This window comes from Phycodurus eques, chromosome 20, assembly GCF_024500275.1.
Source record: "Phycodurus eques isolate BA_2022a chromosome 20, UOR_Pequ_1.1, whole genome shotgun sequence".
Taxonomy (NCBI): domain Eukaryota; kingdom Metazoa; phylum Chordata; class Actinopteri; order Syngnathiformes; family Syngnathidae; genus Phycodurus; species Phycodurus eques.
Window position 1 is genome coordinate 10396709 of NC_084544.1, and position 25107 is coordinate 10421815.

Below are 25107 nucleotides of genomic sequence, written 5' to 3' on the forward strand. Positions count from 1 at the left end.
CTGAACCAATTTCAACCAAAGCTTTATCACCAGATGATTGGAAGACATTTTCTCAATGGGTTTGTATAAAATGTCTAGTTGGATTGTTTGGGAGTAATTTAACAAAACATAATGGCTCGCCAGCCTGCAGCTCATGTCAGCGCTACAGCAGCTACCCATTTATTTGACTGTCAAAAGAGCATGTCTGTGCCATTAATCCGAGCAATAGAAAAGTCAGCTAATTTGCTAGTCCTTTGATAATCATGCTTGAATTTCCAACGTGAATCAGTTTATCTGTTGAAATGTAAAGTATGCAACTTAAATCACATAACATCTTATTTTCGACTGACGCATTACGCATTAAGGTGATAGAAAAGAAGGCTAAAATCCCCATTCAAGCAATTTAGCCTGTTTTCTCACTTGTCTTGCTTGGGCAGTTCATTTGTCAGGCTTTGTTTAGTAGTTTTCAAAGTACAGATGACGTCATGGCGAAACGTCCTTTACGTACTCTGCAAGTGTCGCTCTCTTTCTCTCTCTCTCTCTCTCTCTCTCTCTCTCTCTCGCTCTCTCTCTCTCGCGCTCTCCGGTTGCCATGGCACCGCCTACCTGAGTCAGTCCAGCGGCTATAACTCGCTCCCTGTGCGGCATGTTCAGTCAGCATGCTGGTGCACGGTGGCGGCCACTTATTTTGGGGTCAGTGAGTGGACCGCAGCCCCGGCTCGATCGTGACGGACTGCGTGGATGGAGAGGGGGTGGGCGCGGGGGGTTACCGTAGCCGCACAAAAGCCGTTTCTTTACCTGCCCTCCTGGTGGTGGTGCGCCTCTAAGCCGCTTGGAACCGAACGATGTGAATACCTCCCCGGGATTAGAGGGTTATTGGCTGAGGAACAATGCACCGCGGCTCGGTGCGCCATTCCCGGCTTTTGTTGGCGAGGGGGCGGACGCACGGTCCCCGGTCTCCAGACTCCCCCCAGTGAGTCCACGCAGCCTCCCCGCTCCGTGTGCTCACCCACCCGGCGTGGATAATATGACTTCCTGGCCATTAGCATATGGCAGCGTCCCTCTGTGTCTCCTGCTCATAGTGGCTCTCTGCGCTGGAACTTCCCATCCGGGTGAGTGGAGCCTCATTAGAGTCCAATTCGAATCAGATCTTGCAATTAACCTACATTTTGTCTCACGGTGTCCCTGCAAGCATCACTTGAACCCACATCAGTTTCACGTGCACTTTCTGCTGCCTGGGGGTCTTTGAACTTAAAGCCAAAGGAAGCCATTTTTTAAAATATCATACCGTATTTAGCCACTTTATTATCACATTTTAGAATGACTTAATTTTGTATTTTCTATACTTATTAGTTTACCCCCCCCCCCAAAAAAAATACTATGATTGATTATATGTTTGTAATACAAACATTTTTATTCCCATTTATGACATCTGAACACATTTTATTATGTGTTATAGCTATTGGTCAAAATTATTTATTGTTTTTTTTCTCCTAATAGTTAAATGTGATTGGTGCGTACACTTAGTGAGATAGGCCTACTGTATCTGATCCCTCCATCCTGTATATGCTTGTCTGTATGCCCAAAACAAAGGCTCCTCAAAGTATCCTATGATGATATGCTATTTTATTTTTTATTTTTTTTACTTTAGTAACCTGTGAATTGAAGACTTGATTTTTCGTGCACACAGATCTCACAGATTAAATAATAATTTTTAAAAAGTTATAGGAAGCTAAAACACCGATGGCAAAAAAAGCCCACCCAAACCTTAGATTTTCCTGTAAAGCTGGTTAGAAATTATTTACTGCTGCGTGTTAAATGTTGAGCAAATTGCGTCATAATTCCATTTTAAAAGTGTTCAGAACAACGTGCAGGCATTCTCTAGTCTACATTCCCCTCTGTGAGCACAGATCCTCTTGAAAGAAAAAAGTGATCTCAGCACATACATCATCTCAATGAATCATTAATGCCACCTTTAGTCACCCAAGAAATATTACGACTGCTTAAATAGTGCTTACTAGATTCAACGGTCACCGTATTGGCTCCTTTGAAACGCGATTGTACAGAATGTGAGCTGATTGACTCATGCAATGTGCTAATGTGACCTTTTAGACAGGCACCTGTTCCCACGCTTAACTGCTTTTCCACAGCCTGCCACATACCAAAGTGGCTCGTGCGAGATGATAAGTTGTGCTTCCGTCATCGAAATGGTGCATGAGCGCTCTAATGATCCAGCCAGGCGCTGCCGCTGCTATACACGTTGACACCCATTGCGTACAGTTTCATATGCAAATTCTCTTTTCTTCTCCCTTCTTTCCTGCAGGCGACAACTTGTGCTCGTCTGCTCTGATTACGTCTTGCAAAGAGTGTCTCAGACGTGGACCGCAGTGTTCCTGGTGCTTCAAGGAGGTATGGAATGTGTCAAAAAGCGTGGACTTAGAAGTGCATCTGTGGCATTCCTCGGATGATGCAGTTGTTTTGCTTTTTATACCACCCACAGATGTGAACATGATGTTGAAAGCTACCCCTGTGTGGATATGTGAATGTTTCCATCCCATTTCTATTCTTTCTCACATAGCAGCAGCAGAGGCAAAGCCACATTTGACCCATATGTTTAGTCTAGTCATCGCTGCAATCGTGTGCGTCTGCCTGGGAGTTCTGTCTCATAAAGGATCCTTCCAGGATCACTGCCCAGCCTTGAGGAAGTGAAAAAGGTCCAAACACGGCAGCTTGTTTGGGAAACTAACACATCAACCAACGTGCACGTGCTCCCTAGACTACACAGTCGACACGAGTGTGTTTACAAGCTTCAGGTGCTTTCCCATCATGTGAACCTTGACCTTTGTCCAGCATCATTAGGTAGGACGCACTGGTGTGTGAAAGCATTCAAACACCTCTCACCAGTGGTAGGAAAGAAGTACAAATACTTTGTTTCAATGTGCTCAATGAAAATTCATTTCTACTGTTGTTCTAAATTCCATTTTCGAATCAATCCTTTTTTACTCTTAAAAACAGGAGTTGAATCACTACTTACGCTTAAGAGTTTTTTTGTTTTTTTAACAGAAGTATCTGTACTTCTACTTAAGTACAGAGCGTGAGTACTTTTGCCACCTCTGCCTCTCACCTTGCTTCACATACGGTCATGTTTGGAGATGTGGTTAAAGCTAACCAGGTGCAACATGTCTATGCACAGTCACAGGAAGGAGAGGAAAGTCCAGGAAGTCCCCCTGACATTGCAAATGGATGCAGGCGCAGCGTGCTTAAAATATATATATATATATATTAGCATCCACAATGTCAGCATAACATTAGGCACAGGGATTATTATTCATGCATGCACTGTCTTGATTCATTTACAATCACAAGTCAGTTCATTACAATCCCCAACTGGTTTAGTAAGATCCAAGAGCTGTAATAACAATTTTACAGACATAATAATGCACCGTTTTATTCAACAATGTGTTTATTTTTGGGATTGTAGTTTGTTTTGATGCAGACATGTATGGCCTCATATAAAATACACAGCATTTTGTGATTACCATTTGTTCTACAGAAGGAAAAAGAAGACTCAAAATGTTTTTAACATGTTGTCACACTCCAAAAACTAAAATCTAACCAAGATTAAATATCTCAAACTAAGGCAAAATGTGCTTGTCCTTTGTCTACCAATATATTTTCTTCTGACCAGGCTGTTTTTGTGTATGAGCAATTCATTTGCTTCAAACAACGTTTTATATAAGGTATTATAACTCGTTATTGAGGGATATTCGTTTGTTTTAAGAAATCTTACCTAGCCAAACATTCCATTGCACTTAAATTCAGTCATACGTACATGACCTTAGTTTTTGACTTATTTTTTAAGCTGCAGGAGCAGCACAGGACTCTTTTTCATTGATATTTTCATTGTTAACTTTGCAGTGGTGTAGACCTGCACTGCATCATAGTGAGGGCTGTTTCGAATATTGTAACGCCTTTGAAAGTAGCAGAACAGAGCACTGTTATCTTCGCGAAGTCTTGATAAAAACAGCTCCTTGAGTGGATCTCGTCATGTTGCAAGAATATGCCTTATGAAATGTCCACTTCATTGCAGTAATTTCTTTCCGTCAACTCCTAAACTTTGAGTGGTGTTCACTGACGAACAGTGATAAATTAACAAATGTAAGCAAATGGGAAAAGATTTTGTAGCGACGAGCTTGCGTTGCTGCAGTTCTTCCGCTATATTTGTGTGCGTCCTTCACTGACCAAAGGAACAAAGGGCACTAATCCATTCCGAAGCTATACAGCACCACACTGCTGCTTTGTTAGGTCAGATGACTGCGTTATGTTGGTGAAATTGTATTCCAAACACAGAAAAGTCCATCATATCCTTCCATGCCAACGTCTATAAAACGACAAACGAACCTCAACCATAGGAAATATTGGGGAAATTATTACAGGTCCATGGGCACCTGCCTAGTCATACGACTGGAAGCTTGCCAACTGTTTTCCTTATTCACATTCTAGATATTATATTTTAATGTTTTACTTCAGGATTTTCTGGATGGAGCGGGTGCTGGGTATCGCTGTGACCTACAGGTGAACCTTCTCAGAAAAGGCTGTGGACCAGAGTTCACAGAGAAATCAGACCTGAAAGTGGAGGTCAACGCCACTGTCAGCAGCACACAAGTGTCCCCGCAAGACATCAGCATCACGCTCACACCAGGTAGGCTGCAGCTCGATTTAAAAGTCATATTTTCTCTACCGGGGCATGTCTGCCTCACGGTTCTGACGTTCGGTGTTCGAATCGTGGCTCCAACTATTCCCGCTTCCTCCCACATTGCAAAACATATCACACACCCACAGATATTAACAAATGAACTCTGTCGCTAATGAAAAACAGCAGCACGTAGAGAGTCGATCTGATTAATGAGTGCGGAGTCCTACCACGTGTTCTAAATGAATGTCAACAGTTTTGCTACTCTTCATTTTCATGTGAAATCAATTGTATGTGTACTATAAGTATCATTCTATCCTTGTACCTAGGGCTTTCCATTAACACCTGCCAAAGCCGGTAAATGTGGGTGAATTGTAGCTGTGGCGGGTAGCACCGCCACGCCCACTAGCCCCTTTAGCGGGTTGTCTTTCGATCAGCCTGCCCAAAACATAACTCTAGCAAGCCACTATTTGCCATTGTTTTATTTGACTAGACGCCATTGGCTTCATCTTATAGCAAATGTTGTAATTCAGTCCTTGTGTGTCGTTGTGTGTGCTAGGTTCAGAGGCCAGCTTCATTGTTGCCGTAAAGCAGCTGCCGCGGTACCCAGTGGATCTTTACTACCTGGTGGATGTGTCCGCATCCATGCAGGAAAATCTCGATCATGTAAGTGTGTCAAAGAACCGAGCCTTCATAAACATCAAATGCATGAGAAAGACCTTCAGGCGTGGTTTAAGAATTACTGCTGTGACTAATTGGCGCCTCCACGTAACAGCTCTAAATGTCCTCTTAAGCCCCCTCAAAGATGCGCTACCCCCACAGTTTTCCAATCATTTCAGACATGACATGAATATTTGAATATGCTTTATCTAGTCAATCAATTCACATTTTCATTCATTTTGATCTTTTGACTGAAATGGGCCTTCAAGTAAAGAGCGAATGGATTCAAAGGAATCTTAACGAGCCCAAAAGAGAGAGAGAGTATGAAGGGTGGTGCTTGTGGAAACTATGAAATGTCGAAAAGTGTTGAGGGTGTAAATAAACTTTCTTTTCTCATCACATATGTATGTATTTCTTTACCATTTCCTCTCCCCGCGTTGCAGCTCAAGACTGTGGGTGTAGCTCTGTCTCTGCGTATGACGGAGCACTCGTCAGACCTTTGGCTCGGTTTCGGCTCTTTTGTGGACAAGCCGGTGTCGCCTTACATCAACGTGCATCCCACCAAGATCAACAACCCCTGCAGGTTCGAAGAAGCATTTGCTGATTGAAGTAGCATATTAAAAAAATATTACAACAGGTGTCCTGAAATAGTCTGTGTCAGATTTGACGGCAGCCTGTGCAAAACGTGTTTTAATGTTGTTTTTATAGGACTAATTCATGTACAAGAGGAAAAGTCATAAAGGTTCGTTAGCTTTAGTCCCGTGCTCATTTGTACATGAATGGAAGAGTCCTTGAAATACAACCAAGACGTATTATGGGATATCTGCCTCTTTAATACACATAGGACAGTGGTCCCGTAGTAGTAATAGTAGTGCATAATGATATGAAACAGTATTTTCTTAGTTATTATTATTATTATTATTCTTGTTTGTTTGTTTGTTTCTGTTATATGGCTATAAATAAAAGACACATTCAAGTTATAGTAATATATGAAATGAATTTTAGAGATGAAGAGGAGGATATCAGTGGATCATGGGAAAATCCCTCAGCAGTCGAGGTCTATGGCAGGGCAGCATAACTGAAAGATGATTCAGGTCACAAGCCCGAGCCGGCCCAGTTTCATCAAAAAAGGTTCTGCATCTGCTCTGAGGTATAAATAGATATAAATGCGTACGGTATAATCTGGAAGATGAGACGAGCCTGACAGTTGAAGTCTCTGCCTTTTGGTCTGCTTTTGAAGATTTGGGGAAGTACAAGTCGATCTGAGAGCAGAGGGTTCAAGTGGCACGATAAGGCCCGGAGAACTCTTTCAGATAAGATGCTGAGGAAAGGTGAAGGGACATTTGAGGACTGCACATTTCTGTTTTTGTTCCATCCGTCCGTCATCCACTCATCCATTTTCAATACCGCTTATCGTCACTAGGGTAGGGGGTGAGCTGGAGCCTATCCCAGCTGACTTTGGGCGATTGGCGGCCCATCGCGGCGCACATACACACAAACAACCATTGACACTCACACGTATGGGAATATAGAAACTTCCAATGAAACTAAGACGTCTTTTGGAAGGCAGGAGCCGAGTTTCGAACTCCGAACCTCAGAACTGTGACGCAGGCATGCTAACCATCAGTCCACTGTGCTGCCTTCATCCATCATCCATCATCTTAATTGCAAATATACTTTTAGACCAAAGGAGGTGGACAACTAACAAGCCAAAGTCCGAGGATTTTTCTCTCAATTTCCAATATGACTCAGCGTGACTTTGCGAATTTTGGATGACCCATTGTTCCAGTGATTTGCTGCTCTGAGTGGGAGACTACAACAAGGGGCTTTTCAATGTGAACACAACAATCAGTAACTGTTTCTGTTTCGGGCTTTTTTATTGTATTTTATTATTTTTTTTTACCAGTGACTACGAGATCCGCTGCCGTCCCGCCCACGGCTTCCACCACGTCTTAAGCATGACTGGAAATATGAGCGAGTTCACACGCGTGATCAAACGCCAACGCATCTCGGGTAACATGGATACACCCGAGGGAGGCCTGGACGCAATGCTGCAGGCTGCTGTGTGCCAGGTGTGTGAGTCCTAGTTAGTGACCTCCTCAATGTGGGTTTGTTGGTTAATAAGATTTTTATAAATCAATCTGAATTATTAATGAATGATAGACATTGTTGCAAGGATATCTTGAAATTCTATTTGTTAAAAATCCACACATTGACAACATAAAAAAACAATCTTTTGTAATTGGCAGTTCTTGCGTTTGTGTGTTATCCATCCATTTGCTACTGGTTACCCAGTTAAAGGTCATGGGTGAGTTAGAGCCTATCCCAGCAGACTAGGTGAAAGGCAGGGTACGACCTGGATTGGTTACCGGTCAATTACTGTTTGCCCACATGAACAATCAAGCATTCACAGTCACAGTCACATTCACATTCACATTCACACCTACGGCCAATTTAGAGTCTTCATTAACCGACTTGCAGGTTTTTGGAATGCGAAAGGAAGCCGAAGTTAGCTTAGCAGCTAAAAAAATATATACTTGTATGGAAAAGTTTTTTTTCTCAACTGGAGAATTTAGGTGGAGGGGAATCCAATTGAACATGAAAAATCCCATTGAACTATTGTCAGATTAGGTTGTAGTGTGTTGCCATTATATAAGCTTCTATTACAGTTTGTTCCCTCCTTTCAGCTACAAAGATGTTAGATTGTACCTCATTGATTTTTCCAGGTCTAAACCTGGCTGCAGCTCTTCCGCTGCAGTTGTGTACCTTTTATTTTCACTTATGCAATATTTACTTTAATTATGTGGGTGGGAGGGGGGGGGGGCAGCCTTTTTTTAATAGTTCAATAAATATGAGTTCAAACTTACCAGTCAGTTCAGTTGGTTAAAGGGAGGCCTTTATTGCGGTAGAATAGTGGCATTCTGACTCAGCGTCAGACAGCACCACCGGAATCCCAAGTAATGACGCCCCGACTTGGCTATGACTGACACACACACTCGCCACACATGCACACACACTCACACAGTGGCAGTAGCTCATACTATGGCTGCAGGGGGGCTGTGAGTCATGCCATGCAGGGGGCCCTGAGTAACCAGACTGCAGGGAAACACCAGGGCACTCATGGCTCCACAAATAGACTCTCCATTATGTCATGCCTATCTTATTAGCTTGCTGACTTTCCTTAAATACACTCACAGTCCCCCTTTTCTCCCACAGTCTATGATACATACATAAACAGGGGGGTTGTGACTAGTGGGAGAACTTTTTTTTTTTTTTTTTCCTTGAGAGCCATATGAACTCAGAGTGAAATTGGAGTATTTTACCACATGTGTTATGTTATGTGCTTACATTTTCCACATCACTCTTTATGTTGTGTTGCTGACAAGTGCGCTCAAGAAAAAATAATGAGTGAATACATACTCCTCCCCTAAAATATACAAGTGACAAACATTTTTACTGGGTACAATTGCAAGTAATGAAGATTCGCTAAATAGATTATAAAAGGAAGAGTGTGTCTTATATACATTTAGTGGAATAGACCACAGAATCTAAAAAAAAAAACAAGGTGAAAAACAAACAAACAAAACAATGGCACAGTAATGCAGAGTTGCACGGACGTACCCCTAATTAATGTAAGGGATGAAGCTTTACTTTTGTTTATATTTATGATAATATTTCAAAATGTCAAACTGACTGCTGTGAGAACAAATAAAAAAGAATGATACCTTTGCACAGTACTATATTTTGATATGACATATTGATATCGACATGATAATGATAATGAGAGTCAGTATAACACTGAAAAAAAAGTCATGAGAAATAACCCCAATTTAGATCAGCAACTAATCATACACTTTTATACTGTACATAGCTATTGAATATTCCTAATGATCTAAATAGTAATCTTACTGTATTTGCTGAGGAATTAAGGTGGAGGCCTGATGCAATGTTGACAAAAGTGGCAGAAAAGAAGACAATTCTTGAATACTCACCTTCAGCTAACTTTGCTTCAAATTCTTTCTTTCCCGATAACTCCACTAAGTTATGCGGAAACTGTTCAAGTAGTTCAGGTGTAATTTTGCAAAAAGAAAAAAAAAAAACACAACTGTGATGAAAACACAGCTTCTTGCTTGCGAAGCATGCAGATGTTATTTCCACTTAGCTATGTCTCCTTTTCAGAGAGCTGTGGGTTGGCGTCCAGAGGCCAAACGTCTGTTGCTCCTGATGACCGACCAACCTTCTCACCTCGCCCTCGACAGCCGGTTAGCAGGAATTGTCATTCCGCACGATGGCCTGTGCCACCTGGAAAACAACGTCTACACTGGGAGCACCAGGATGGTGAGTTCACAGGGAAAAGGCCACAGAAGCAACGCGGATGATTTCTTGCATAACAAATTAACTCTAAAAAAACAAAGGTAATTTTACTCTCTTGATATTTACCTTTAGGACCATCCAAGTCTGGGCCAGTTGTCTGACAAGCTGCTGGAAAACCACATTTACTCCATCTTTGCTGTGGAGAAACAGCAGTACCAGTGGTACGAGGTAATATCCAGGCCCTAGAAACAGTTCTAAAGTTCCAAATATTGGAAGGCCATTGTATCAATTCGAATGATGTTGCTTACTTGGTAGCCTTCATCATCATTAGTCGATAGGTGAATGAGTGCAAAGTGCTTAACACTGTCGGGGGAGAAACGCTGTATGTGGTGTCGTCATTAAGGTATTTCGAACCATGCAACAGTAAAGACTGTTCATGTGTCCCTTGCATCATAAAAACAACTCGCATAAGTGTTTCCGAGCGGCTATTAAAAAGCAATGGTGACAAAGTTACAAAGTACAAACACTTCGATACTCAAGTTGATTTTTCAAGTATATGTATTTTACTTGAGTATTTATTTTTCTGATTATGTTTTACTTTTGTTCCCTACATTTGAAAACAAATATCTATACATTCTATTGCTTACTTTGTCAAAATAGGCTCGTTGCTGTTTTCAATCTTCACAGATGACGATACGTTAGGAAAAAAAAAAAGAGAAGAATAGAGGGAGGATCTTGATTCATTGAGATCTTGGGAACATATAGCTAGCGAGATATACTCCATCCGTGGCCTTAAGAGAATTGGTCTCATCCACACTAAAAACCATGAGCCTCCTCCTTCAAAAATTCTACATCAAATCTGAAAGAACACATGAGCTGATTCAGTTTATTCAGTTGTTAGCATTAGCTAATTTAGCATGTTTTGTTAGTGACTTCACAACATTGGCAAAGCTATGGGGACACGTTTAGAAGCTCTTGCTAGCCAGCTTTTAATCAACATGCGACATGTAACAGGATTTTTTTTCCCCCTTCTACTCAGCACAAGCACTATTTAAGTTAGAGGGAAACTATTTTGTCTAGTTTTCTTTTTCTTTGAGTTAAGACATCAAAATGGGTATTTAATGTAACTATGTAATATAATATTTTTACACATAAATACAAGTAAGTACATGAGTTGTTTTTATTTTATATATTTATTTATTTTACCACGTTTCTGTACTTCTGTTTAAGAACAGAATGTGAGTATTTTTGACACCTGTGCTAAAAACTAAAATGTTGTTTTGGATGTTGTGGAACATTTTCTTCCTGCAGGAGTTGGTGCGCTTGCTCCCTGGCTCCTACCTGGGGAAGATAGGTTTCTTCCAGTCTCCAAACCTCATTGATCTCGTCGTGGACTTGTATAAGGTGAACAGCCCACTAATTTCTTTTAGACTTCCCTCGCTATGTGTTCAAACTTCCAATGACAAAAGAAGGATGGGGCCAGGTTGGAAAAGAGACTATAGCAGTGTGAATATTTTAACAGACTAGTGTGTGTGTGTGTGTGTGTGTGTGTGTGTGTGTGTGTCTGTGTGTACTGTATGTGACTTAGTGGTTTGTTCCTCTGGCTGCCGTCTGGGCTATAATCTCGCTTCCAGCACAGCGCTCCATTATTTGTTTCTAGAATCGTTCGAATCCACAGATCTGGGTGCACGCTTGCACACATACAGGCAGCTGAATTTGAACAGAAGCTGCTATTGTAATAGCCATCAGACCCCCCCGAAGCCCCTGCCCCCTTTCCTTCCCACAAACTAGGTGTCCCGACCATGTAGAAAAACTAAGATTCTATTTTCAGCCCCACCTCTTTTTTTCCCAGAAGCCTCTTGCATTTCAGGGCAAAAAAACAATGAGGGCATTCTGAGGACATGTTGCAAATTTCAAGTCACAATTATCGCTCTTCGTCTCAAATTTGCATTCCTATGGCAGTATGCAAGATTTTTTTTCTTTGCAGAATTCAAGAGCATTGTCTAATTCCAATGTGTTGCCTTATAGAGTTTGTTGACAGACGTGACATTGTCGGTGTCAGTGGATGACAAGGCATTCAGCAGGTACTGGACAGCCGTGTCACCCATCTGCCCTGAAGGGGCCACTGCTAAAGAGCAGAGCTGCTCAGGGGTGCAGCCTAACCAGACGGTAAAGCCACAAACACGCACCCAATGAAGTCGTGTTTCAAATTGTCATTCGTATTCTTATTTAGTTGCATTTGATTACCTTCACCACACAGATCAGAAAAGCTTGGGAAAATAATCCAAAGTGAGCGGATTAGGTTTAAAGGCTGTATTAAATGGGGGGGGGGGGGGAAATGTGATTCCATGACTCGTTTATTTGTAATATAGGTATTTGGAAACAGGCTATTAAAATCACTATTGTACTGGCTCAGAATATAGTGCCAAATCTGCAGGATCGTATTATATTACCACACAGGCCTGTGAAAAAATGTAGTTACATACAGTCACGCTAACCAAGGACTTTGTTTTGTCCTTTTGCTTTCCTTTCACTCCCTAATCTCCTCCTGAGTCTCCTCTCCTCCCACTGAATCATGCCTCAGTAGTTCAGCCCTTTAATCCACGGTTGGATAAAATGAATTATGGAAAGTACCCAATCGTTATCAGCATGGCGATAAAAATAAAATAAAACGTGTGCATACTTTTCCATACTAATTAACATCAACAGTGTACGCCTATTAAATGCCTTTGATAAGTGAAGACAAACTGTTTCCTTCGCAGGAACGTCATTGGCAAAAGGTCTAGTGTGGGCTTCATTAAAAAAGGGGGTCTTTTTCATTTGTTTTAAAGTAGAACTTAATGTCCACTTTATCAAAACGCAAACCTTTCCAACTCACAAACACACACATTACAGCCATGGCAAATGCTGGCATTTCAATAGCCTTCAACTCCTAAAGGTCCTTATCAAGTAGGGAAACAAAGATACTATTTTTGGCTCAATCTCCTTTCCCCCCCATAAGCCTCCTACATTTAAAGGGGAAAAAACACCCAACAATGAGGGAACTCTGGGAAAGTTACAACTTTCACCAATCCAACTAGTCATACATTTGTCTCCAACAGGCTTAATAGCAGCACAACAAACAACCCTGGCAAATTTGAATGATTAAAACAATCGCAAAGTATATCAGCCGAAGCTTCAAAATCGCGAAAACAAATCAAGCTCCTGTTTTCGCTCTCAACCTCTGTGGACGTGTCCGCTGATAGTGTGAAACCACACCGCGCTGATGAACGGACGTTACTTGTCGGATTCGAAGCGCGAGCCATCGGCTAGCTCGCGAGGGAACAGGCTTCCTGAGGCTGATCGGAAGTGCCCCTGCATGCGGACGGGCGGCGGGATCTTCCTCACAGTCGGCGGGTCCACATAACAGAGACACTTCACGGAAAGTTAAGCGTTTATTCAACACCGCAGCACTCGTCATTCAGCCCGTGGCTCATAATACAAAATACACAACATTTGGGAATTGAAAAAAATAACACGGTTAACAGTTTGACTCTTGTTTGTTTTCTTTGGTGTGTTTTTCTGTATACAGCGGACCGCCGCATATAGTCGCACTTCAGTATTCACAAATCCACCTATGGATTTTTGGGGGTAACCTAACCACTTTCTGCAGAAACCCCCTCTTTTTTTTTTTACTCACGGGCATTTTATTTTATTTTTTTACCTGATCCCCTGCAAATATACCGGTATTTATATATGTTATAATGAGCTTCAATTATTCACAGATTTGTTTGCGTTTCGCATTCGGGCCTGGTCCATATCCCGGCGGTCCACTGTAACCCAATCAGTTCATATCAACTTTGTTCTAAGATTTTCCAATCTCTTTAGTTGTGCTAAAATGAGGGCACTTTACAACAATTATCTTTTAACATGTACGGCGGAACCATGCATATTCGCTCTTCTGCATTTGCAATTTCACCTATTGATGAATTTTTGGGGGGAACCTATGCCCCATTCTTCGCGGAAACCCCCGCTTATTTGTGTTTGATTTTTTTTACCCAATCCCCCACTTATTGGCATGTTTTGACCCGATCCCACTCTTTTTTTTTCATGTTATTATGATGACCAGTAATTATTTGCAGATTTTTGCTATTCACGGTCAGACCTGGTGGTCCCTATCCCCCTCGGGTTGCGGGGGTCCACTGTATAATGTATTGAGAAACAAATGTCTAAATTTACTGTAATAGATGTTTAATGTTGAATTGAACCAATTGTGAACTCAATTCATCCACGTCATCAAGGCTCAATATTTACACTCTTGCTGATGTGTTTTTTTTTTTTTAACGGACCACAGGTCTACTTCAACATCACCATTGGCCTCCATTCCTGTCCTGACCACCGTCCAGATGAAGACATTCAAGTGATGGTTCGCCCTATGGGCTACAATGAATCCACCACTGTTAGGATCCACTCCAAATGCCAGTGTCGTTGCGGGTCAACAGGACACTGCCACGAGAACGACCGGTCGCCATGTGCAGGGACTATAGATGGCACCGGTCGGCAGCGTATGCCGCATCAGGGACTTGTTAATGAATCAAACTGGAATTGTCGAGCGGAAGGCTCTAATGAAGACTGTAACGGTCGCGGAGTGTGTGAATGTGGGAGGTGTGTGTGTGAGCACAGTAGACTCGGCACAATCTATGGAAAATACTGCGAGAGGGATGACTTCTCCTGTTCTTACAAAGGCGGACTTCTATGTGGGGGTAAGTTTTTTTTTTTTTTTTTTTCTTTCTTCTTAGTCCTAAAGATACAACTGCGAATGAAGCACAATCGTAATATAAAACTGTCCTAAAAATGGTCTTCCTTCTGTCTGTTCCTGTCAGGACGGGGTGTGTGTGTGTTGGGTGAATGCGTGTGTGAGGACAACTGGACAGGCGATAGCTGCGGTTGTCCCGTCTCCACAGCAACCTGCCAATCACCCGATGGCTCGTCGTGCAGTGGACGAGGCACGTGTGTGTGTGGCCAGTGCGTGTGTGACAATCACAGATACTCTGGAGACTTCTGTGAGAGATGTCCTGATTGTCAAAGCTCCTGCCAGTCAAACCGGTGCGTCATTTTGTTTGCTACCACAAAGCATGATGGGTAACTATGTCCATAAGGCTGACATGTTTTTGTTGATGTTGTGTGTGTCTTTCAGGAAGTGTGTGGACTGTCACACATTTCATGGTCTCAAACAACATGAGGCGGAACACTGCAACCACACTTGTGATTCGGACGTCCTTTACATCAGTGATATGATGTCAGGTAGAGCTCTTCTAGCCAATGTTATTGTTTGGCACGCACTATGTCCTCACTAGTCAGACAATTCAGCGCACAAGTAGAATGGTAAGGGGGCACTCGTAGTACTACTTTGGCTTTCTAATGATGTTTTTTTCCACTACTGTATGCCATTTCTCCAGTAAAACCGAGTACCATTCGGTACTCTGCAAGGTACAATACGCCCTTATGGACCACAGCTTTTCGGTTTTGCACTCAGGCTACGCACACGTGGCTAATTAAATAAAACAAAACATGGCTTTTATGCAGTTGTTAGTTTTTCCCAAATTATCAGAAGGATCGATTTATTTTCAGTACTAACAAAGTTCGAAATCCTATTTTCAATACGGGATACGAGCTGTTAGGAGGCTTTGTTGTGCAAAACCACAGAGACGTCGAGCTGGGCCGCAGGCCTCCTTGGTATCCCTAATCAAGTGGCCATCGCTTGCGGAGACAAACAGCTCGCTACTGGAAGTTGATCTTCTTAGCAGTCAATTTAGACCGAACCAAAACACAAAACATGACCACAAAACTGTGATATGAACCAAACCTTCCATTTTGTGAACCTTTCTACCCCTACTGTGCACTAGTAGAACAATTACATGTTACTAGTGAGGCATAACTGTTCAATAATTGACAACTGTGTGCTACAAGTACGACTAGTGACATTATAAAATTCTCGCAGTTAACATCTAGAGCTTCTCTTGTAGTACTAGTTGCATGGAGCTAGAGCACAGGTTTGTAGTTGTTCTAATAGTGCGCCCTAGATGTTCTACTAGTGTGCTAAATTGTCTTACACGTGTGGACAATTTTTATTCTATGACATATTGTTCACATGAAAAATATGGATTTACAACGCACATACAACATTAAGAATTTGCCACAGACAGGCTTTCTCCAGCATTTTTGTTCATGAACTCAACAATTGGGATTTTCACCACTATGTTTACCCTGAACATCACCTAAATTATCATTATCTCACGAACAGGGGGAAATTGGATTCAATGTATGTACATCAGTAGTGACAACTGTCGCTATTGGTTTCAAACAAGCTCAGAGTCTGGACGGAACCGGCTTCACATTAGCACAAGAGCAGGTATACACACACACACACACGCACACACAAACAGACACACACACACACACGCACACAAACAGACAAACACTTGTCTTCATTCCAGCACTGCTACCATTGCGGGTCAACTACACCCTGGTGCATTTGAGTCAGCACGCCTGCTTTCAGTGTTGCAGCTGCATTCTACATTTCCCCTCTCTTCCTAGCGCTCCTTCTCTACTCTCGCTTTACAAACACACACATGCGCACACGTACACAATTTGAAATACACACGCTCAGGTTTGCACTTTCACACACGTTGCACATCCAAGTGTTACAGTTCATCCCCGCCTGAGTTTTGGAACAAAACTGCTCATTGTACATTCCCCCCCCCCCATCCTCCCTTATCCCCTCAACTCGACGGGACACTCTGCTGACGCCTACTCCACCCGGGAGCCAGGTCTCCATGGAAACCTGTTACCAAATGTCTTTGGGCTCTTTGTTTGAGCCATGAGGCTGTCATCTCCACATGGTCCCAGCAGAGACACAGCTAATAGCCATGCACACAAACAGCGCTGTTTGTGTGCATGTGCGTATCATTCATTCTGAAACACAGTGCAGTGAACTCCCGCCAATTTGTGGTTTGAAATTTACAAATTCACCTATTCCAGATCCTGAAAACTTTACTTATCCCCGTGGGGAAATTCAGGGTGCAGAAAGTGGCACAGTTATTGACACAAGTTTACAACATACAAAATAACAAATACATAAATAAGGGTGTAAAATGTGAAGTTCTTACAGTTTAGAAGGAGAACAGTCTGAGGACCTAGGTAGATATCCTCCTCTGGGTTCTACAGGCCGGTCACCAAAGACTTGCAACTGACAGGCAGCCTCTCGAATGCCTAAAAGAGAGCTGTGGGGAACCTAACCTCAGCTATTCGCTGAAAAACTCACCTACTGCATTTACATTTTTTGTGCTCTTTCTATAACGCTCTCCATAGGCTGGAATGAAAGCCCTGCCTAGTAGGAAAGTAGTAATTGGTGTCAAGGAAGTATGATGAAGTGATAGCTCGACTCTCGGAAAGGAATTAAGTTTAGCCTGAGTCGTTAGTGGGAGGTACACAGAGTCTTTGCCGTATGTGCCGGTACACGTGCACCTCTGGTGCATTGTTTTTTATTTTTTAAACCAAATCATCTTTCAGGGTAACGTAAGATGAATTTGTAATGATATTAGTATTAGTATTAGTGTAAGTGTTTTGGATTATAGTTTGTTAAACTATTCATATAGTTGGGTAATATCATTAGAAATATTTTTCACAACAGGGTTGGTCCCTATCCCCCACCAATAGAACGTGTTTACTTAACTTAAAAATGAAACTATTTATGACACCTGTGTGTGTGTGTGTCTGTGTGTGTGTGTGTGTGTGTGTGTGTGTCCACAGAGTGTGCCAGTAGAGGCCGGCTGGTCGGGACTTTCCTAAGTGTGTGTGCACTGACAGTTCTGTGCGGGCTGGTGGTGGTGGCAGTGTCCAGGCTGCTCCTGCAGAAAAGAGACTGGTCGCCAGGAGATGCCAGTAAAGACGGAGAATATCGCTGCACTAGCAAGGTAAACTCACCAGGGAGCACAGCAAGGGGTTAATAGAACCTGAAATTTTTTTAAAGATCGTTTAACTGTCAGGATTTGTCTGCTATACGACGGCAGGTTTGAGTAAGCCAACAGACTTACATCTGTGTTTTACATTTTTACTCGACTCCCAGCTTTAGTAAACACAGTGTTAGGATATGCAACTTTGTGTGATTTACCAGGCTGCTGAGAAAATGGAGGGGAAGGGTGTCTTAACTTTTTGGACTGCTTGTTTGACTTACACCGGTTCATAAACATACTCCAGCTTTGGCTCATAAATACTTCTCTATCGGACAATTCCATTGCTGTTATGCAGAGAAAGCCGGGTACGCCCATGCCAAATTTTAGCATCTCAACCGATTTTTAAAACGTGACTGATTATCTGAAGGGGTGGGGGACTTTCTGCCCGATAGAAATACATTCGTCAACGGGGGGGGTACAGTTTTAATACCCATTCCAAACCCCTTATCTGGATGCCCGGGGCCACCGCCCCCTTGGCCCCCCACTTTGCACGCCAATGAAGCTAACTGTTAGCTTATCTGGTAGCTACACTGCAGTTGCAATGTTCCCCTTTTACCATTTCCCTTTGTTTTGTTTTTTTGTTTTTTTCCAATGGAGAATGATTTGGGAAACACCACAGTGGACGACGGGTTAGCACATCTGCCTCACAGTTCTGATGACCGGGGTTCGAATCCCGGCCCCGCCTGTGTGGAGTTTGCATGTTCGCCCCGTGCCTGCGTGGGTTTTCTCCGGGTACTCCGGTTTCCTCCCACATGCCCAAAACATGCGTGGTAGGTTGATTGAAGACTCTAAATTGCCCGTAAGTGTGAATGTGAGTGCAAATGGTTGTTTGTTTCTATGTCCGCTGAGATTGGCTGGCGACCGGTTCAGGGTGTACCACGCCTCCCGCCCGAAGACAGCTGGGATGGGCTCCAGCACGCCCGCGAACCTAATGAGGAGAAGCGGTAAAGAAAATGGATGGCTGGATGGATGATTTGGGAAACATGTTTAACACTCAACACAGTCGGTCGCCCCTCTCTTTGTGTCCCGGTTTGTGTGGAAATTGTTGCCTTAGTAACAAGGTAATTTGAATAGAAATTCACACCAGTAACTGAGATGGACTTTTTTTTGTTTTTGTTTAGTACTGCTAAGTTGTACCGATCCCTGTGCCTCACTGCATGTTCGCAATCACCCTTCAGGAATTGTCCTTCATCCCTTCAAGCAATGAGAAGACAGTGACTTACAGAAGAGACCGATCGCATGACCATTCGGTGGAGATGACCGTTCACGTCAAGATGCCCCTTGGTGAACCTTGGCAATGATAGGTGGGGTCAAGTGGAAGTGGACACATTCCATTGAGGAGAGTCAGACTCTGTTCTACTTCACTGCAGATGGGAAAAGTCTGATGGTAGTAAGCAATTGAAAACCTCCATGTTTTTTTTAAGACTTTGGGACCGAGATGGCCAGTACAGTATTTTGGTTATGGGGCTACAACAAGGAGCACATGGCCTCCAAACTCCCTGTGTGGTAGCACTGATGTAAGTCTTCTACAAAGGTGATCATGCAGTCATTACCACTCTAATTTATGTGTGTTTGCGTGCTTGCGTCTGTGTGGAGTGAGGGCTTCTATTCCTACATTTGTGATCCAAATATTATGTCTCAGACTTAGCCTGCCCTCTTGTGGTCAATTTGAGGTACGACTTTTTGTATTTCACCATTTATGCTGTCTGCACACGTAGTGCCGGTTGCTTTATGACTTTAGGGTTAATTTATGACGTGCACTTGTGACTATTATTTTCTATTTGGCGTTAAGTATATGTTTTTCATTGATTCACATTGTATTTTTAGAGGTTTCTTTGTTTGTGTTAACTGATCAACTACATTGCATTTCAGGCTATTTTGGCTTTTTCTTTTTTTTATTCTATCAGAGTAGTTTCATGTGATTTTGAGTTGTCGATCCGTTTAGACTTGCACTTGTTTTGCATTATACTACTGAGGTGTCCCTTCATTACAGGGCATGAGAGCTGTTCAGTGGGATTGAAATAACGTTTATGCTACATTGGGCATTAAGGGTACAGTAACAAATCCACTGGAATAACAATAAAAGTGTAACATTTCTGGGTAGCATCTTATCACAAGCATGAACACGTGACCTCAAATGAGAAGTGCGCTTCCTGTATATTGGCCATCTGCCACAACCAACTGAACTGGACTGATGACTTTACACTTTTGATCCCTTGGTATATGTACAAGCTAAGCTCGAAAGGTACTGAGATCCAAGGTGGAAGAGTGCTCGTCAATTCTCTGCACTAGGTGACTTTCCATTCTTTTTCCTCTTTATGATTTTAACTTGAGGCGATTTTTGTTTACAGCAATAGCTGCTTTATCTTTTTTTCCCTGCTAAACCAGGAACACTACTATTTATTGTAATGTATTTTCTTATTACTTGATATGTAAATTGTACTATACTGCAGTGAGTACTTGAGTTGCAATGTTGGTTTCTCCCCCGAAAAAAACATTAATAATAATCTGCAATAAGTGAATCATCTCATTAAAGTAACAGTAGCACTTGTTTGTAGGTTTGGTGTCCACTGTGACTTGTTGTGTATCATGTCTTTCTATCACAATAAAAGAACGCAAGATTTTTCAAATCATCTCTTCATCTTAATAGCAAGCAAAAAAAAAAAAAAAAAAGTTTGGATCTGTGCATTTCTGGCCAAAAAGGAGAAAACAGTTTTGACGTCAATCCATATATTTGCGATGTGAACACTTGATAGAGATGTACACAAAACTGGAGAACCATGAAGATTGCACAATACCGTATTTACCCATCGCTACCACTTTCTAAATCTCACTATATCACCACATCAGGATTTGTTTTCAGTTATAACACAGTAAATTGTTACATATAAGCTGAGGGCCTAAGGAGAAATGACTAGATAATGTAAATTAAATACACTTATTTTAACAACCAAATATCAAGGCATAGAAATAACATGAAATGTAACTTTCATTTGCATTTCTTAATCGTACTAACAAGCCCATTATTATTTTTTTTGCCGCAAAATTCTGTTTTACTTTGGATGTGTGCAACTGTGGATACAAAGAACAGAAAATACTATAGTTTTGCTCTAATATTTTCATGTTTGTGTTCTGAACACTAGATGGAGATGTACATAAAACTAAAACCAAGCATGAAGGTTATGCAATACACTATTGAACCTGGATTGAGACAAACCATATTTCACATTGGAAAAAGTCTCTGCCACACACCAAAAAATGATACACAAGTTAATTATGTAGCCTCTGCCATCTAGTGTTAGAGTATTGAACTGTTTTGCTTGCATAAATAGACCACCAAAAGATACATAATTTGGAGTGAATAAACCATTTTCGGACCTGCGACACACCTGTTGATCTCACACACTTGTTGGGAATCACTTGTGTAAAACTGACTGCTCAACTAAAATAATGTTTTTTTAAAAATGAGTATTGACTTCATGAAGGTATGCAGAGGATGTTAAGACGAATGTGAGTTGACTGTTTAAGATATAATTGATGTTTCTGGTTGTCATACAGAAGTTGCAAACGAGCTGCCTAACGAGAAAGGTCAGATTGACCTGTTTTTATTGGCACCAGTGAGATGGGCTACAAAAAAAATTATTAGGGTTTTTTTTTGCTTTGTTTTTTTACAACCGCAATGACGTATCATTAACTAAAAGTTTAATAACCCCAGAGATACAAACTCAATTTGCACTTCAAAAAAGGAGCGTTTAATTAATTAAGCACATCATTTATGCCAAGGAAGCAAATTAAAAACAATTGGAAGTTTTTTTTTTTTTTAAGAAGGTTACAAATAACATGAGGTAAGCGTGTTTATTCTGACATTCATCATAAAGTGCCATTTCTTTTCTTTTTTTTCCTTTCCTTTTTTGATGCAAAAAATAAAAATAAATTGCTGTTTATTTCACCTCGTCGGCGTGGACAGTCACGTGTATCTCCGGGGACTGCCTCGGGCTTCCGCCCGCGCTGTTGTCCGTGTCGCTCCCGCCGTTCCCGGCCCCGGCTTCCTCGTCTCCGTGCTCGGTCCCCTCGGCGTCGTGCGTCCGGGCGTGTTTGCTCAGGTGGTCGGAGCGCATGAACCTCTTGCGGCACACGGTGCACTCGAAGCGCTTCTCCCCGGTGTGCGTGCGCAGGTGCCTCTGGAGCTCGTCGGAGCGAGTGAAGCGTTTCCCGCAGAAGAGCCAGTTGCACACGAACGGTCTCTCCCCGGTGTGCCAGCGGAGGTGAGCCTTCAGGTGGGACGTCTTGCCGTACACTTTACCGCATCCCGGAATGTGGCAGTTGTGCGCGGCTCTGCGCCGTGGGCTCGCCGCGCCGTGGCCGAGGCTCTCCGCCTCCCGGCAGTTGGGGCAGTCGCAGGTGGCTCTGCCCGTGTAACGACGCGAGGAGGGGCGCGAAGAAGCGGCCAGGGGGCGCACCGGGCTCGGCGCGGACTCCGAGTAGGGCGCCCGGAAGCCGTCGAACAGGTGCTGCGTGCCGGGGAGGAGATGCGGAACGGCACCGGGGCTGTGCTCGGAGGAGTAGCCGCCCACAGATGAGGGCACCCCGGCTGGGTTCGGAGCGTCCACCCAAGTGGTGCCGACGTCCCACCACGAAGAAGGCCCACTCGCGACCTCCGCCGCGGGCTTGAACCACGACTCGTAGGGATGCGCGTGGAGCCGCGGGTATATCCCGGCGATGCCTTCCACGGGGGAGGGTAACTTGGTGAGAAACACGGAGCGCTGGTCGGGAAACCCTGTGTCGGGCTGCCCCCCTGACGTTTGGTAGGCTGGGAACTCGTTAGCGTCGGTCACCGAGAAGGCGCTGGAGGTGTCCGAGAAACCCGCTCCAGTATTCCTGGAGGGGGCCCCCAGTGAGGTGAGACAAGTGCCAGGGACGCTCCTCTTCCACGGGTGGAAGTCCTTGGCGAGTCCCGCGGGCCCGTCGGAGAGGTCATGCGGGGAGCAGGAGGGGCTCGACTCCCCTATCCTGCTGCAAGTGGCCGCCAACATGGCCAGAGGGGTGTTGCCCAGCCGGGGGTCCTCCTACGCGGGAACACACTCACGTTTTAGAACCGTGTGGGACATTACGGCCGTAAAGTGAAGCAATACGATTTCTCTTTGAACTATGGATAGCCCCGTGAGATGACGAGGATGAATAGTACCCCTTCTCCATTAACTACCACGGCCAGGCCTTACATTAATCAATAATAACAGAAGTCCATTTGAGGTCAACCAACATGGATATTGGATTCCATTGGAGACACTTTTGTCCACATTCGCAATATCCTTACATTACTTTTAACAGTGTCTAATAAAGACAAAAGTAAACTTACCCCCATTAGTGTTGCAGCCATGGTCTGAGCTGTCATGTCCAAGTGTGTGTGTTGTGTACGTGTCACAGTGCGTGTTTGTCTGCTCTTTTGTACTTGACGCTTCCTCGTGCCTTGGAGGCCTGGAGGTCTGTGGACCAATCAGAGGCCAACGCAGGTTGTCTCTTGTTCTGAGCAGCTCCGGAACGTTGTAAATTTCCGTACAAAAAAAAAAAAAAAAGTGTACGCTGAAATGAGTGGGCCTTAAGTCCAACATGATAAATCCTTAAAAGCTATTTGAGACTCCAGGAGTTCCACAATAAGTAAATGATAGGTTAACATCGGCGGAATATTTTAATGCTACACATATATAGACAATAATTTTAGTTTAAAATAGCAATATGTGGTGTTGTTGCTTTTACTTCCAAATTGTCTTCCAATGCCATTAGGTTTAATTTACTGGCAACAAATAGTTTACATAACTTTTTTAAAATACGTATTTAAAATCCATGTGTGGTTCTTGACCTGCTCAATGTGTAAAGTGCCTTCAGACAGCTCTGGTTGTGAATTGAAAATTGACTTGACATAATTGCAGTGATTCTTTTTTCAATTTGCTTTTGTTGCTGGGCAAAATTAGCAGGGCGAGTCCATTAACAACGGTCAATTAGAAGGGGAGTTTGCAAATTAAAAAAAAAAAAAAAAAAAACTTTTTGTCATCCGCCTATTTGTTTAAACAGTCATTATGACTTGAAAGGTAGTACATGATCAATATGATTTATGAAAAATGTCAGCTCTGAAACCACTGTGCCAGAGGAAAAACAACTAAGAGACAGAAGAGGTGACTTGCAAGGTCTCAATCATTTGTCGCGCACTCGCAGGGATAAACTGGCAACTCCTCTTTAAGTGAGTTGTTCCCTGGCAGGGTTTTGCAGTAAGACCAACAAGTGACTTTTATGCAGTATAGCGGTTAGGACAAATACAAATGACTTTCACAGTGGTTAGTGGCTGGCTGAGTGCTTAGCAAATCTGCTTCACAGTTCTACGGGTTTGAATCAAAACTCCGGCCTTCCTGTGCGGGATTTGTATGTTTTCCCTGTGCTTGAGTGGGTTTTCTCCGGGTACTCCGGCTTCCTCCCGCCTTCCAAAAACATACGTACACGTTAGGTTAATTGAAGACTGAATTGTCCGTAGGCGTGAATGTGAGCGTGAATGGTTTGTCTATATGTGCCCTGCAATTGACGGGCAACCAGTCCAGGGTGTGGTATAGAAAATAGATGGATTCATTTAATTATTGTTCTGTATTAAATATAAAACATATCGCAAGCCAAATTCACGCTTGTAACACAGGTACATTGTATGGATGATAGGGAACACAAATAGAGTCATGTTGTAGCTCTTTTCTTGTGGTTTTCTGTTGCTTTACCATTGCGTGCTGCTTTGTGATTGACAACAGGGCTGCGTGAGAAAGCACACACCCAACAAACAACTAAATAAGTGAAAATCAACTGCGTACATGACGTTACTGAATGTGTGAAGTGGCCTGGCTGAACAGTGTCATAGAGACAAGTGTGGTTAAAGACTAATGCGCGTAAAGATGTTGAAGCCTTGCAGAGGGGGAGGCCGGACCGGTCCGTCCCATCCTGTCCCTGGGGGTGAGCAGTCGACCCCCGGGGGAAGGGAAGGGAGGATGCCAACTGCACTGCCTCTGCAATTTCACGTCACTCAGCAAAACAAATGTCGGGTTCCTCCCTCAAAAAACACCTCTTCCTGTGCTTTTCCTTCTCTTATCAATCATGTGAATCTATCAATCACAAATTTGCCCTTAGCCAGCTACCCCAGAATGAGTATAATATGAATAATAAATGGTCACAGGAGAGAATAAAAGCAGCATTGTGTTGAATATTGAATTGGTAAACAACTTTTTCTATATATATATTTGCTTAGTGTTTTATTGTACATCCTTGCGTGGGACAGCCTAATGAAAGTCAGTGGAGTTGTTTGCGTGATTGAGGGGGTATGTTGTTATTTTGGTGACGCTACACTAAGATATATATATATATAAGTATCACTATTAAATATCTACCACCATTGAATATATGTAATTTCAATAAATTAGAATGATCTTGATATTGTTC

The 25107-nt window shown here is 42.9% G+C and overlaps 2 protein-coding genes across 3 annotated transcripts; one reads left to right on the forward strand and one right to left on the reverse strand.

Moving 5' to 3' along the window:
- The first annotated feature begins 662 nt into the window (after nt 1–662).
- itgb8 (integrin, beta 8) lies at nt 663–20270 on the forward strand. Of its 2 annotated transcripts, XM_061664754.1 has the most exons (16): nt 663–1091; nt 2303–2388; nt 4510–4681; nt 5232–5338; nt 5776–5915; nt 7239–7404; nt 9512–9670; nt 9779–9874; nt 10958–11050; nt 11675–11815; nt 13980–14388; nt 14509–14731; nt 14823–14929; nt 15930–16037; nt 17438–17601; nt 18819–20270. In XM_061664754.1, exons 1-16 carry the CDS (start codon nt 1007–1009, stop codon nt 18939–18941), a joined length of 2379 nt encoding a protein of 792 aa, XP_061520738.1. In that variant the 5' UTR covers nt 663–1006; the 3' UTR covers nt 18942–20270. The 2 variants fall into 2 exon arrangements, with proteins under 2 accessions (XP_061520738.1, XP_061520739.1); XM_061664755.1 differs by lacking the exon at nt 11675–11815.
- A 1107-nt stretch (nt 20271–21377) lies between these two features.
- sp8a (sp8 transcription factor a) lies at nt 21378–23220 on the reverse strand. Its single transcript, XM_061664827.1, has 2 exons — nt 22997–23220; nt 21378–22706 (listed from the first exon to the last, which is right to left on the reverse strand). Exons 1-2 carry the CDS (start codon nt 23030–23032, stop codon nt 21582–21584), a joined length of 1161 nt encoding a protein of 386 aa, XP_061520811.1. The 5' UTR covers nt 23033–23220; the 3' UTR covers nt 21378–21581.
- Between the last annotated feature and the right edge of the window lie 1887 nt (nt 23221–25107).